Source organism: Zootoca vivipara, chromosome 16, assembly GCF_965207765.1.
Source record: "Zootoca vivipara chromosome 16, rZooViv2.hap1.1, whole genome shotgun sequence".
Taxonomy (NCBI): domain Eukaryota; kingdom Metazoa; phylum Chordata; class Lepidosauria; order Squamata; family Lacertidae; genus Zootoca; species Zootoca vivipara.
This window is the reverse complement of record NC_142599.1, coordinates 27,477,793-27,493,878: the sequence shown is the minus strand read 5'-3', so window position 1 is coordinate 27,493,878 and position 16,086 is coordinate 27,477,793. Positions and strand designations below refer to the sequence as shown.

Here is a 16,086-nt window from a genome sequence, read left to right as displayed (position 1 = left end):
TTTTCATGACTGCATTTGTGCCTGGCAGTGCAACCAGCCTGGAAGGACCTTCGTTCAGGATCCATTTCCTCCCATCGTTTGGTGGCTGAATCACACACAAGCGCGGCGGCTTCTCCCTTCCCGCCAGGAGCCAGCAGGAACCATAGAACAGCGGGGCGGGGGGAGTGAGGGGAGGGCGAAACCTAATCAAGGTCATTAGTGCCGCAGGCAGGCAAGGCAGGGAGAGCTCCTGCCCGCCTGGGATTTGCCAGCCACTTTGATCCAGCTCCCCTCCATTGCCCCCCCTCAACAAAGTGCCTCTCCCCAGCCTGCCGTCCCGCTGGCCTGATTGTGCAGTCTCTTTGATGCCCAGCGCTGCTGCAGAGAGTGGAGCGCAGCCTCTGCTAGCCAGGAGCTGCCGCCACAGCTCAAGCACGCACCAAACTGCACACCAGGGGCCGCACACCAGCCTTACGGAGGTAGAAGCTACGTTCTACTGAGTCAGGCCAAGGGTCCATCTAGCACTGACTGGCAGCAAAATCTCTGGGGTTTCAGGTGGGGAAGCTTTCCCAACCACACCTGGAGATGCCGCTGGGGATCTTTTGCATGGAAAACAGATCCTTGACCACTGAGCCCCGGCCCTTCCTCCCCGCTGTGCTGTGGATCCTCTGCCCACTGCACAAGTAGCCATGAAGTTGTTACAAGTCTTGAGAAAGCAGCAAGGCACATACTTTGTGGGTCTTTGCACTGCCCCCACACCTGTGCTTTGGCACCCATTGCAGAGAGCTCTGCAGCTCAGATGTTGCTGGCACCCACGACTTTCTCAGGCTACACAGGCACCCCGAGACAAGCTGCAGTTGGGCTTTTGGCAGATCATCATCTCACACTGCTTTTTAGGGGCATCCTTTCCATCTGGGGCCCAGGGCCGGCCCTACGGCCAGGCTGGGTGGCACAGGGCGCCAGGGCGCCTGCCTGCCAGGGGGGGGCGCTGCGTCCGCCCACGCAGCTCCGGCTGCCCGCCGTGCTGGGAAACGGGGCAGGGCGGGGGCGCCGGAGGGATCCGTCGCACCACGGTGCCAAATATACTTAAGATGGCCCTGCTGGGGCCACTTCCTGCAATACCCCTTATTAAGCTGCTTTGACTTTCCACCCTTGGGTGCTCAGGGCCACACTCTCCAGCATGGAGGTCACCTTTTGCCCAGTGCTGACTCAGCCTGGAGGCCACGCAATGTCACTGGACTTTCTTCGCTGTTCCCCTGTGAACCTGGGAGCTACCCTCCTGCACTGTTGTGTAAATTCTGCAAGGCTGCATTTCAAAGTGGCCATCCTGCGTTTTTGAATCAAGCCCAGAAGACCAGCTTTTTCTGAAGAGGAAAGGACAAATGAGGCTCTTGCTTTGCAAAATATTTATATCATCGTTCAGGAATCCGAACCTGCGGGCATAAGAAGGCATCATGCAAGTCAGCCCTCAGAAGTAGTAAGGGAGGTGGTGAAACTTGCAGAACTTTGAACCTGATGGAATTCTTTGTTCTGCCAGAGGATTGCAGCCTCCATGGGCCACTTTGGTTAGTCTGCAGACTTGGTGAGACCCAAGTGAGAGGTGCCAGTCCTCCCAAGAAGCACACCTTCATCTGCCTATACGCTGACTGACAACCTGGTTCTCTAGGCCATTAAGAAACACAACGCAACAGTTTTAGGCTGCCAAGGAGCCTGACAGCTCTCTCTGCTGCTCACTCTGACCCATCCAGAGAGACAACCCAAACCCCATCCTTGGAAGCCCTTTATGGAGGAGGAAGGGTCCCACCCCCTGCCTTTAGAGGCAGGAAGGGATGCTGCAAATGGAGAGAAGCCCTGTACTCTCTCTCTCCAGGACTTTGCTCTCCACAGGCATACCTTGTGTTACCTTGGAGGGTGCCAAGCAGCGGGCGCAGGTATCTTTTGCCACCATTGTCTGGAAGATAAGCAGGAGTGGCATCTGCTAGGCATCCATGGGCTCTGGAGTGGGTGGGCTGTCTGACTCTCCCTCCCCCAGTTAAATATAGAAGCCCAGCTCTCTCTCCTTTTGGCACTTTTTTTCCATGTCCCAAATGCTTTACCATTCTAGTTTCTTGATGGCTTCAGAATGAAGAGTGTTGAAAAGGCACCCTGTTTTTAAAACAGTAAAGAACCTCAGCTGAGGATAATGTACCTGTTTTTTAAAAAAATTAATAGTGCTTTATGTACAGAGTGTTTGCTGTGGGGTCCTTTGGATTATCTAAAAAGAGAGGGTCCCAAACCTTTGAATTTATGGTTGCATGTAGGGTGCAGAAGGAGGAGGGAGGATCTGGGGCCCCTGTCTTGGGATGCAGAAACTGGAAAAGGAAGCCCAGGCTTTAATAACCAGCAGTTGAGTTACAGAATCCCCACTCAGGGACATAATCAGGATCAATCTCTGAGGTTTCCTTGGGGGAACCTTTTTGCGGTTTTGTGAAAAACCAAGTAACAATCAAACCAGTGAATGAGGTTCAGCCTTCTGAGGGAGAAAAAAATACTAAATCTGGCATGGAGGTCCTATTTTGCTGTAAACAACATATTCAGTGGGCATTTCCATGTGTCGGATAGCTCCTTTTCTTGGAAAATAAGCAACGGATCAGGTGGGGATATTCATTTTTTGAAGCTGCAGGTTTTCTTTCTGTCCATTTTGATCCAGTTGTGTGTATGTAATAAATAAACCGTTATTTAAATTAACCTTGCTTTCAAAAGATTAAGTAGGGTACCTTGGACTCTCCATGAATCAGGTTTCAACCTTCTGTTTCTTGTGAGAGTCTCCTAAAAACAAAATACACTCATCCACCTGGGAGTTGGCCTTCTCATCTTCATTAGGAAGAATACACCTAGCCTTCTGCAGGTGCTTCTTGATCTAGGAAAAGCGAGCAAGGGCGCTTGGGCCCATGAGTTAAGGGGCAGCTGTCCTCCACTCACAGAGGCTCCCCAGGTTTTTCAGGACCTTTGAAAACTCCAGGGCAACCTCCAAAAGGAGACCAGGGTCCCTCACAGCAGACAGTGTGGAGAGGGCAAGGGATAGCTACGTTCATTCCTGCTTTCCCCTCAAAAGGAACTCAGATATATAACTGTTGTCCTCAAATATTGTCCCCATTTTACAGATGATATAAACTGAGGCCCGTGAGTTCATAACCAAACAGAGGATTAAGTGGAGAGCAGAACCCGCTAGCCACATTCTAGAAGTCCCCAGGGCGAGGGCACAGATGTGTACCATTTGCTTTCTTTATTTAATTACCCCAGATTTGCTGGAAGAGGCAACAGTATCTCCTTTTTCTTTGCCTGTTCCTCCTGGCTGCCTCTCTCCTCTGCCACCAGGGTTTTCCTCCTCTTCAGCCGTTTCGCTTTTTCCTTCCTTCCTTGTACATAAAAGAAACCCACCTCGCCTGCGCTCTCCTAATGACAGACAGCTCATCCAAGGCCGGGATGGCTTTTAAGGCTCTCAGTCGATTAACTGCCTTGCCCTTAAACGATTGATTGGTTAATTAACCAATTAAAATAAATATTACTGTTATCAAAATCCAGGTGGTATTTTGAGACTCTTTTTAAACGAAGCTAATAATCCCTCTTGACAAAATACCACCGAGGCAATTCGCTTAAAAGCGTTGGGAGGAAAATCCTGTGGCACTCAGGTGCTCCAAAATCAAGCGATGGCACCAAATAATCCTGTTGACTCTGAGCTCCCTTTTCATGCAGAAGATGCTGCACGCTAGTTAGAAATCTGAATTTCTGATGTGCGATTTAACATTTCTGTGAAATTCAGCCCCACTCGACAGCTGTAGAAGAGTGACCCACGGGGCTCGATCCTGAACGCTGATTTTTATGTCAGCCTCTGAGTACCTGCAGAGTGCATTTACCTTTTGAGTAACTACAACCAGTCTTCACACATCTGGCATTAGAGCAGAGGAAAGCAGACATCAGTCTTCTGGGATCTGATTTGCTTTTTAAATAGAACCAAGAGATCTACCAGCAGGAGCCTGGTGCAATGTAGTAGTGGGAGCCAATGACTTTAAATTCAGAAACTGGGCAGGTCTTCATCCTAAGAATTATTTTCAGCATCAGAACAGAGCTAACAGTCCCTTTTCACAAAAATCTGCTCGTGGATGCCGTCATTCCCCACTCCAAATTTTCATTTCAGCAGCGTAATTGGGGTGGGTGGCAGGAGAGCAGAAGCTTTTTCTGTAAGAACAGTCAGAAGCCGTTGTGTCTCTACTGCACATCAGCCAGAGATTTATTTGTTTATTTCATTTCATTTCTGTCCCACCTTTTTCTCCCAAGGAGCTCAAGGTGTGGCATACATTGTCCTCACCTTCCTTTATTCACCACAACAACCCCGTGAAATAGGTTAAGCTGAAAATGAGTGGTGAGCTCAAGGTCACCCACTGAGCTTTGTGGCCAAGTTGGGATTTGAACCCTGCTCCCTCCCAGGTCCTTGTCTGACACTCTATCCCCTGCACCACCACTGGCTTTTAGAGCTGCCTCCCCACCCCCCACCCCCAGGTTAGAGCACTGCCAACACACAGGGTCTGGCCCTGCCAATTGAATCCATTTCAAACCAGCTGCACTGCTTAGTCTCGATGTGCCTTCTTTCCTTAAAACATCCAAGTGTCCAGGGTGGGTGGGCGTTATTGTCCAGTTCCTCCATTCCCCTCCCCTGCTTCATGCCCAGTGCTGCAACTCACCATTTCCGCAGACCCCTCCTCAAGACCCAGCACCTTGACAGAGGTGGGGCTTCTGCTCCTGACATCCTAAGATCCAGCTGCTGAAGCGAACTGCCCCTGTTCAAAGCTTTTGCTGGGATACGGGGGGGGGGGGACAAGACTGGCTAGCTTCTGGCCCCTTGCGTTGCAAGCTGGCGCCTGGTCATTTACCTTCTATCTAGCAAACGTGCAGAATTACGCCATGCCAAGCATTTAAATAACCCACAATGCACTGAAGGGTCTTTGTTTGCCTGGTCTGCAGCTTTGTTTTCATCACCACCACCCTTCCTCAGAGTAGAGCCTATTGCTGAAACAAATGTGATGTGTGCAGATTTTTTTCTTGTTGCTTTTCACCCCTTCTGTTCTTCCCATGGGTATGCAATAGGAGGTGGCAGGGGGGCTTTGGCGTGTGTTTAGCGCACAGTCCGGCTCACGGAGTGAGGGTTTTGCAGCAGGAATCCCTCCCAAGCCGGATCCTGATTAGAGACTCGGGTCACTTTCTGAGGATGGCGTATTTTTAATTAAAAGATGTTAATCGCCTCGTTAATACAGAAGCTAATGAGAGCATGAAAAGTCCCTGACCGCCTCTAATTAGGGGCTGAATTGCAGAACAGAGTGAGGAGCAAAAATGGGGAGGGGGGAGGGGCCGCTACCCCAGTGGAGCAGCACCCCCCCACACACACCCAGCAATTGCAAATCCACCCACTCCTTGGAAAACCAGCCTTGCATTCACAGAGGCTTAAAAATCCCCCATTCTGAAATGGTTCAAATGAGTTTTGTTTGTTTACTAACACCCTTCAGTTATAATTTAGATTCTTCAGTGGTTTTACGTCATAGACTTGTAGAGTTGGAAGGGACCCCAAGGGCCATCTACTCCAACCCCCTGCAAAGTGTGTTCATATACACTTTGGATTACAAAATAAAGATGAGGAACAGGGTCAAATTCTCAGCCACTGGTACTAAATGGTGGGGGAAGTTCCCACCTTGGCACATTTCACGACAGCTGGAGACCCCCTAAAGAACTTGGGGGTGGGACACCCTGTTTGCAGGTGGTGAACTGAGCGTGCCAGTTTTTGTTGGGGGGGGGGGTTGAGTCAAGCTCCCCAAATGGAGGGAACAGTTTTGGGGGGTGGATATTTCCCCCCCTTTTTTTTCTTTTCAAAACGCTGTTTACCTTAAACAACAACACCACACTTCTTAAAGCTGCCTGCTTGAACAGTTCCTCCATTCTCCTACTGATCCGCTTCAACATATTGGCCGAATCCCTGAAGTGAAACAAAAGGATCCTTCCCGGTCCCGGAGCTTGTACATCTCGTCCTTTCCTCTGGGCATCCTCCTGGGCCCACCCAAAGGACGCAGTCTGTTGTAGCCTCAGTGGGGAGCACTTTCTGCCATCTGGAAAACTGAGTCTTGCTGGTTCCTTTTATGAAGGCTGAGAAGTTGCAGAGCCAGCACCCACCAGATGATCCTCTGCGAGAGTCGCCCTGCTCCCGGTTCCCACTGACTGTCACCTGCCTCCACATGGCTGCCTTGACCCTGCAACCTTTGCCATGCTATTTGATGGTTGATCAATTTCCCACCTGGCGCTGAAAGATGCCACCTGCCTCCTTGCAACAGCCACTTTCCTCTGCATCTGTGCACAGTGACAAAAGGCTGGGTTGATGACACTCGGTTTAAGGAGAGGAGCCAGCCTCACTCCCCGGGCATCTGTGGCCCCAACACGTGGAGACCAGCTGTGTTTATCACAGTGCTGCTGAGCCAAAGGCGCTCTGTGCATGCTCAGGCATTCCCTGCATTATGATTGCATCCAGGGTTCCAGATGCTGGAGAAGAGTTCTCTGCCCCCTGGCTTGAGTGAGGACTCGGCCCTGGATCCACCCTTGTTTCTTGGACTTTCTCAGCCAGATTGTCTCCAGTTTTCTTCTTTGGGAAATGAATCCTATTGGCTGATGATGTTGCAGGTGGCACCCATCACAATTGCCGCAGTTTGCTTCCAGCTTCTGGGGTGCCCCTGGTCCACAGACTTAACGGTTGCCAGGCCCCAGAGCACATGCCGAGCACCCAGTTCTTCCAGAAGCTGTCATCTCCTTTAGCATGTCTTTCCTCATACTCAGGGTAGTGGAAAGGCTCCCATCCCAGCAGGTAGGTCAGGCTGAGAGCCTTGCCTCTGCCATTCAGATTGGGGCTTCATGTCCTCTTTCACAGAACTGTTTGTGTCCTTCTCAAATGTGTTTTCTTTGGGACTGAAGGACCACTTGGGAGGCAACTCGGGACACTTCTGAAGCTCATTTAACTTCCTTGGCTTCCTGCAAAGCGTCAAGGAGTTCCTGTTGTGGGGCATTTGCCAAACCCCACGGCAAGATTGCTGCAAAGATCCCCAGGCAATTATAGTTTTGTGATGTTCTCAAGTATTCTGTTGGACACTCTAGTTCCCAAATCCCCTTTGGTTTAGCAGGGGTGACATGAAAGAGCCCTGCAGCTGGACTGGGCCAAAGGGGGCCTATTTAGCTCATCCCTGTTTTCGCAGTGGCCAAACAACCCTAAGTAGCTAGGAAGCTAGACTGCGTCTGGGGCTGGAGGTTGCACAAGAACTTCAGAAGAGCCTGCTGGATCAGGCCAAAGGGGGCCCATCTAGCTCAGAATCATGTTCTCAGAATAGCCAACCAGGTGCCCCAAAGGGAAGCCCCTTTAAGCAAAAGGACCTGAGTGACAGAGCAGCAGAGCTCTCCCCACCTGCGATTCCCAGCAACAGGTATTAGGGGCATCCTTGTCTCCAGCCCTAAATCTTTGATTAGCTTAAACCTGCCAGGCACCTTTTGGCCCAAAGTGAAAAATTTACCAATGTCATTTCATGATGGGAAGACAGCAAATGGGGGGGGCGGGCATTTGAAAAGGGGGTGTCCATATTGCCCTGCCGAGGGAGCTTCCCCACTTGCATTTCAACGGCGCATTGTGTGTGATTCCAACCTTGTGTTGCTAAAAATACAGCGATGGGCGTTCGGGAGCAGAGGGAAGGCTCTGATGACCCGGCCCAAGTGCCTCCTCAGCAGAGTCCCACCGGTGTGTCACAACTTCTAGGTGACATCATGGGATCCAATATGACTTCATTGTTTATTGATCAGTTTCCTGTGAAAGAAAAGGAAAAAAAGAGGGCTGTTCCTGACTCAATTTCTTCCGCTATGCAGATGGCTGAACTTCTTTGCCTTTGTCCAGATACAAATGCAGGGCATATTTGTGGGCTACTGGGTCCGTGGGGGGGAGGAGGGAGTGGTTTGAAGGGAATGGCAGGGTGGGGGGTGGCGGCTGAAGAAATAAGCTGGGGGTGGGGGAACAATGGCTGAGAGTTTTGGAAAGGGACTTTTTAAAGAGAGTTTGACTGTGTGATGCTTTCCTCCCCTCCCTTTCCATTTTGTGACTAGGGATTAAAGTCTGCTAATAAAGTGAATTTAATAAACAAAAATAATGCACTCAGGGAGGCCTTTCTCCCTCCCTGGTGCAGCATAAATCCTTCTAACTTCCATCTACTCATCCTAACACTTAAACCTGACTAAACCGTGTAACTAGAGCTTTCTCCGTTGCTGGCTAAAACCGCTAAACCTCCAACCAAACCCCCACTGACCCCCGCTTCCCCTCAAAACAAAAACAAAAAAGCAAACTAACTAATGGAAAACTAACAGCTAATTTCGAGCCAGCGCTTAACCTGCTGTTTGCCTGAGCTTAGTCTGACCTCTCTAAACGTGCTAACCTCTGACCTTTGACCTTCCAGATGGCGTGTTATGTCTCTCTCTCTACTCTTTTTTTCCTTCTTTTTCTTTTAACCATCTGCAAATCTCTCTCTAAACTCTTTGAAGGGAACAGTGATAATGAGCGGCTGGCGATTGCTAGACAGAGAATTCCGTATCGGCTCGGTCGAGTAGTAGATGAGTGGCTACTCGACAAAGGTAATTAACAATAATTAATTCCGGTTAATTAACAAGCAAGCAAGCAAAACACAAAAAATAAAGGTTTAAAGGTGCAGTCCTCTCCCCTCTCAACCCCTTGACACGTCCTTCACTCTCCTCCCTCCCTTCCTCTTCCTGCCCCCCACCCCAGCAGAATATTTCATGCAGGGCCATGGCTCAAGGCTGGTGACTGAAGATGGGGGCGGGATAGGATTTCTCAGAAGGAATTGGGACTCATGGCACAGGGTGGGACCGCTCCGTCCTTCTCCCCAAACATGCACCTCCTTTCAAGGCACAGGCTTCCTCCTGCGCGTTGCCACATCTGGAAAGAGACTCCATGGGCAGTAGATAGATAGTCTCTAGCTGCACGTAGCTCTTGCATACATTTCTGGGTGGTGCCTCGCACCAAGGGAAGTGCCACTGCTCTTATGCATCGTCTTGGTGATACTCCAGCACTAGGGAGGGTGGGGAGTTGTTCAAAATGAATGAAGACATGAAGGATAGTGAGAAGGGGGGGGGCATGATGTGATGATATTCTACCTCCCCTGTTGGAGGCAGGGCATGTCTGTGCCAGTCAGGCAGAGGAGTGCTGCTGGTGCCCTGCTTGCTTAAAGACTTCCCTTTGGGCCATCTGAGAAGAACAAAGTGCTAGAAGGAGCGGGCCCCTTTGGCCTGACCCAGTTTCAGCCATGCTCTTCTGATGTGTCAAGGTCAGAGAGCTGTGGTGAGTGGTGAGGATGGATCTTCTAAAGCTGGAAGGGAGTAAGATGAGGGGTGGGGCATAACTGTCCTTATAAAGCCTCTGAGAAAGCGTAGCCTGCTTTGGGACGCTTTCCCTTGAATCCCCAATGTGCCAGGAGTGGTGCTTCTGTGGGGCAACAGCAAGCAGCCCCACCTCTTGTCATGCCTTGTTCTGCCTTTAAGCCCCAAGGTTTTGGTGTCCCTGCGTCTCCTCCTTCCCCATCTTCAGGACCATAACTCAGCAGTAGAGCACCTGCTATGCTGCAGAAGGCCTCAGGTTCAATCCCTAGATCGTGTAAAGAGATGACTCCTGTCTGGAATCTGTTACCAGTTAGGGTAGACCAGCAGTGACCAGTGTCAATGTACTCTTAACCCCCATCATACCTGACCACTGACCATGATGGGAATTGTAGTCCAACATCAGGGGGCACCATTTGATGGACTGAGGATCTGACTTGGGAGAACAGGAAATGGAGAGTCCTCTCCTGGGCTTGAGATACAAAGCATTCTCCCCGAGTTAAGACCAAAAACTCATCTGGGCTTCCTGCCAAGTTTTCCCATATTCACATGGTTGTGCTTGCAAGGGACTGGGAGAGGGTTCCCAGGATTCTTTTAGGTGCTCTGCAGCAGCCGCTCCGGTGCCTAGCAGTTTCTAGGGCTGCCTTTTCTGCCTTGAAAGGGAGCATGAGAAGTCCGGTGGCCTTAAAATGTACAAAGCCAATAAGCATGTGCAGAGGAGGAGGAGCAGACACCCTACAAGGAAGGGTTAATTAGGTCCAGGTACATAGGCAGCTGCCTTATACTGAGTCAGATCATTGGTCCATCAGTATTGCCTACACTGACTGGCAGCTGCAGGATCCCTGCCTGGGGATGCTGCCAACGGGGACTGAACCTGGCGCCTTCTGCATGCAGGGTGGGTGTTCTGCTGCTGAACTGTGGCTCTTCCCTTAAAGGGGTGGGGGGGATTTGTAGTCTGGCAGCATCTGGAGGGCCGCAGCATCTGCGGCCTCTTGGCATGTTGCTCGCTAGCCCTGGCACAGCTGTTGCCAGCCCTGCTTGAAAGCCCCTGGTGGATGCCACATCTGTCTGCCTATCCCCACTTTTTGGGGTCAGTGTACTTGATCTGCTCCCCAGCTGGGATCAGGACCCCCACACCCACCCACGCCAGTTTCAGGGCTGCTTCTTCTCACCAGCTTTGCCATGGCCTCTGCTTGTGAAGGTCCCGGGAAGTGTGTTGGGCAGGGAGTGACCCCTGCTCTGTGCCAAACCGAGAGCTGCACCTTTAACACTTTAAACTCCATGGGGAAGGAAGAAGCGTAGCAGCAACAAGACAAAAAAAGAAAGGAAAGGACGAGGTCGCTTTAAATCTTAATTTATTAACCAGCTAATAACACTAACATGCTTTTAACTCAAACCAAGTGCTAAACAGTTTTTTTTAACCGATAAATTCCAAATGTCTTAATAACCGTCTTCGCTGGCGTTGCATTTCTAAAGGGGGATTAAGCATCTAAATGTATCTTTTAATGTCTATAACGTGATGGTTTAAACAAACAGCCACAAAATCACCAAAAACAAACAAACAAAGGAAGTTAAAGGGATGTTTAATGAGGGTTTTTTAAAAGAAGAAAAAAAGCAGAAGAAACTCAGAGGGTTAGCAGGGGGGTGGGAGCTGTAAAGGTGGTGGGCAAGAGACCATCCCACTTTAAGCCTTTGAGTACAGGGCGAGTTTGAAGGACTGGCTTGATGAAGAGCACTGGGAATGCGACATTGGCATAAATGCATGTGAGTAACAGTGGAGTGTCTTTTAATACACAATACTTTCATGCATGCACTATTTCTCTCTTCCTTCTCTTTCATCTTCCGCACACATACCTGAACACATACTCTCACAAGCCAGGCTGAGATGTGCCCTGCATCTTTTAGCTATAGGAACTAGAGTGACGTACAGAGCTTTAGACCCTCCTTTGTGGGTACCGAGTTCTTAGGCTGTATACCCAGCTCTTCTGATGGGAGCAGGAGAGTCCACGTTGCAGCCCCAAGAAGGGACTCCGCAGGCTTTACTTTCCAGCCCTAAAGCCCCTTCCTTCCCTCCGTTTGGGCTTTACCTTACTTGTCAACCCCCATTCAGAAGATCTATGATGGCACAGCCGCGAGCGAGCTCCAGAGTGCAGTTGCCCTCCACATTTCAGCCACTTTTCATTTTTCACACACCACTTCCAAGAGAACTTTGGGGATGATAGGGTTTTGAATTGGGTTGGGGGGTGGGTCAAAAGGACTCCAAAGGCATTTCTCTGGACACCCCTTCCAACCTCAGTGGGTAGGGAAGGGAGCATTTTCTTCCTTGGAGGGAGAGATTGGGTGAGGTACCAAGCTGCTTTTGTGTAACTGCAGTGGCTGGATTCTGTCTGGCTGAGCTGAATTTGCAGTAGACCATCTCCAGAAACACACCCCCACACACACCCCTTTGCATTGTGGCATTGATGCACACACCCTCTGGAATGAGGAGCGAAAGAGGCCCCACTAATCCCCAAAATCAGTTTCGGTCCTGATGAGCTGATTTTTCATTAGTTGATTATTCCCCACCCCCAAATCTTAAAGGCATTCTAACTAGAGGGGATAAAAAATAATTCAAAAAGTTGAGTTCTGCTGTTTGTTTGTTTTACTTTGAGCTGATATGTATAGTTCCTATGACTGGAGAACCCCAAAAACCCAAAGCCATACCCTCCCATTTTGAGCGAGAGTTCAGGATGGCTTTGGGTGTCTTGTTGGGGTTCAGAATTTGGAAAGTAGTTGTTGAGTAGCCCCATAGGGCCAGCCCCTGGCCTCAATCCTGCCTCATTTTGGGAAGCAGCTCTTAAAGCAGGACGTGGAAAAGACCCGGGGCAGTGGGGGGGGGAGCTTATTTCTTTCCTTGGCAGCCCTCAAGGAAAGGGAACATTTGGACAGGTACGTCCATTTCACACACACACACTCGTCTGCACTGCCTGACTTCAGAATAAAATCTCTATTGGGGGGATTGTCTGCTAAGGTTGGTTGGCATCGGGTTTTTAGCATGAAATGTCAGAGGAGGGGGATGCTCTTTAGTTGCCCCAAAATTTTGATTCCAGCAGTTCCTTCTTGGCCAGATTTTTTTTTGGGGGGGGAGAGGGGAGGGCAGCCTCTGAATGCCACCAGGAGTGGCATCATTAGACTTGCAAATTTCCCTTTAGCCCGGCAGTGACTGGAAGGGGGGGGCATCCTGAGATGTGCCTGACACATTTCTGCTTAAAATAAAATATAAGCTCACTTTTGATACTAGACTAACAAACAAAATCCACCAGGAAAAAAAATGTTTTCAATTTCCACCTATCCAGAAAAAACAACACAAAACTACTGGGTTGTAAATTTGCCTCTCCAAAATAAATAAACAGGAAAACCTGCCACCCGGCTTGGCTTAAGATAACAGCCCAGAGCCTCATTTGAACTTGCGTTATTATTTACTCCCTTAATTATTTCCGTTTACAGCCCACTGTGTCTCTTGATGGGCAGGGGCTGTTTTTCATGGGCACCCAAGCCAGATTGCAAGCCTGGCCTGTTGGCACCTGCCCAGCCAGCTTGCTGGTGCTGAGAGAAGCCGGTCCTGGGCAGGGGCCAAGAGGCCCAAGCGAGCTCCCACTCCCTCCCTCCCTCCCTTCTGCTTTTCAGGGCTAGGGGAATGCAAGGTCTGCAGCTGAGCCATGCCAGCCTCCTCTGCTTCGAAGAGCTTCCTGGCAGCTTTTACACTTCTGGAAAATGAGAGCAGAGTCAAGGAAAAGGAAAAGCCTGCGGAGGCACCCTTTCTCCCTGGTGCAGATGCCAGAAGTAGGGACCCAGAGCTGGGCACTCTGTACATAGCCAGAGGCACACACTCCGGGCTGCACCCTGGACTTTGAAAACACACTCTCAGCCCTCATCTCTTTCCCCGCCTCTTTCTTTTCCTTCCTTCCTTTCTCAGGCAGTTCCTCCCTAGCCCTCATCACCTCCTCTTGAACTATGGAGGGCTGGAAACCTTGCCTGCACTCCACTGCCTCCAGATTCTGCTTCCTCGTGGCTCACTGCCCAACCTTGCAGGACTGGCTGTGGAGCAGGAAGAATCCAGGGTCTGGATATGGGTGTCTCTGCCTGCTCTAGGAGGCTTCAGCAATGATGGTGGAGGGAGGGAAGTACACACAGGGAATATCGGCTACTCAGGCGGATTTATTTCTGAATTATGCCTCCCTGGAGGTTGCTAAGCCATCTTGGCTTCCACAGATGTTTCATTTGGCGCTAGTCCTGTTTTCTCCCCCCCAAAAATCTCTCTCTCTCTCTCTCTCTCTCTCTCTCTCTCTCTCTCTCACACACACACACACACACACACACACACACACAAACACACCCTACCTCTTTTGTTTGCTGTTGAGCTGCAGGATTTCAGCAAAACAAGCTTGGTGCTCTCCTGGCTTTTGCTCACAAGCATTTATGTCCTTATAGCATCATTGCCTCTGGGCCAGGGAGTTTGGGCAGTCCCAGCGCAAGAGGCACACCAGGGCCCGCAGGTGCCTCTGGGCAGACATGCAGGCGCATTTTCATGCAAGAAAAAAGAAAAGCCAGGTGGGGAATAAACAGGAAATGGCATTAAATGGGGGGAGTGGTTCCTGAGAACCAAAACTAATTAAGGCACTAAACCAATAAGCAGGTGGGTGGGGGGTACATAGGGTGGAAAACATTGTCAGGAATTCACTTATTTTGATTCTAACCCTGAACAAAAACCAAACATTAAAAAATAACAATAATACTGACAATAATCTTGTTTCTAAAATGAAGGGGGCAAAACGAGACTCAGAGGGTTAAAAATATCCACTTGCAAACTTCTCCAGGGGGGACAAAAAGCAAGAGCTGTTTATTTTAAAGCCAGGGTTTTGTTTGGGGTTTTTGGTTTTTTTATAATTATATTTTTTTCCATAACAGATTAGGAAAGTTCAGTCGGCTCCATCTGGAGATGCTTTTTTAGGTTGCAACAGACGGTCCCTTTAACATTTCCCCATCTTTTTTTCCCCCTGCACACAAAAAAAAACCCCCACGAAAACCGTTTGAACGAAGAGTGAGCGAGGGGGGAGGGACTCTCCCAGCCAGGCTGGAGTTTGAAGCTCTGCAGCTGGCAGGGGCATCAGCTAATGAGCGGGTGGCGGGGGGGGCATGGGGAGGGGGAGCTGCTCTGTATTCTCAGCCCTTGGCAGGCTGCTTTTCCGAAGTCCCTCTGCACTAGCTCATTCAGGTGCATGCGTTTCCCTCTTCAAATGCTGTTCTTGTCAGGGGGCCTCCCACACGTCCAAAGCTGACTGCCCCTTTCCCCCCTGATTCGCCCGAAGAGACCACCACCATCTCAGCTGGGCAGTAGTGAAAAGTAGTGAGATTCCCTAGAGCAGAGGGAAGGGGCCTTCCATGGGCAACCTTGGGGGCTGGGCTGACAGTGGTGGGTGCAGCCAAAAGCAAAAAGTGGGTGGGTGTGACCTACCTTTAGGCATTAGGCTATATTCCAGCTATAAGGAGATCAGCACAGATCTCTCCATCCAAGCAAGCCAAGGACATCACCTGAGTCCCATGGACCACATTCCTGAGGTCCTGCCCACCCTGCTGTTGAGTCCTTCTCAATACATGAGAAGACCCTTGCTGGGTGGCTCCTCTTTCCTCCAGTGCCCAACTAGAAAGGAGTTTGAGAGCTCCCCATTACTGGTACCCAGGAGCAGAATGCCACTGACGCCACAGACTGGGTGGAAACCTCTGTATCAGCCCCTAGACACCTTGTTTCTTCCCCCACCCCCACCCCCTGCTGCTTTGAAGGGAGCCATTTTTAGTGGGGGAAATGGGAGGGAAGGGCCAAACCCCCACACCCCCACATGGCTGCTATTCATTTACATAATAGATGCCTATACAGCAGGATCACATCTTGCTCACAATCAACTCACCTTGCACGGTTGAAAGATGGCTGGTTGAAATTGCACAAATTAACTGCACGCAAGGCGGAGAGCTCAAAAGCTCTTTTTTTGCACCTGGTTTTCCTAGTGCAGAAAGAGCTTTCAAGTTCACCACCTTGCTTGGAGGGCCAGCTTGGTGCACCAGTTCCAGAAGGTAAGATTGCTCACATGGGGGGCAGTTCCAAGGGGGTGGTTCGAGTACACACATTTTTTCCATATATGCACCATCCCAAAAAACACTTCCCCCACCAACACACACACACACACAAATGTGATCGTGCTGTATACACATGCATCTATTTTGGCCCTTAAACAAAATGGCTCACTCTGCAATTCTGCTGGCTTAACTGAACAAGCATCCATTTTTCCCTTGTATTTCCCACACACATTGAGCCATTGGGACCTGACAGGACCCTTTCATCAATTCCACCTAACGTGGTCCCTCTTCTGCCACAGCTTTCCCTAACCCCTGCCTGGATCTCACTCACCTTCTGACCCCCTTCAAGCTGGCCCCCACCTTCAGTTTCCATTCATGCACATCCTGCCCCACTTGACAATGTGTGCCCCCCCCCCAAGTGCAAATTGCTCCAGAGGGCATTTTTTCCTACTTCCCCTGTTCCCGACACTGATGCCACCCATCACAGGCTCTCCGCTTACCCCCCCACCCCACCCACCTCTGTCTGTTAGGTGCCATGAAGGGTCCTTCTCCTCTGGG

The 16,086-nt window shown here is 50.2% G+C and overlaps 1 protein-coding gene across 1 annotated transcript in view; it reads left to right on the top strand.

The window, feature by feature from the left end:
- The window catches only part of NRXN2 (neurexin 2), a 308,880-nt gene that overhangs the window by 259,045 nt on the left and 33,749 nt on the right, over positions 1-16,086 (top strand). The window contains exon 17 of the mRNA XM_088659270.1: positions 8,569-8,658. Within this exon, the coding sequence (XP_088515396.1) occupies positions 8,569-8,658 (90 nt within the window). The remainder of the gene's footprint in view (positions 1-8,568; positions 8,659-16,086) is intronic.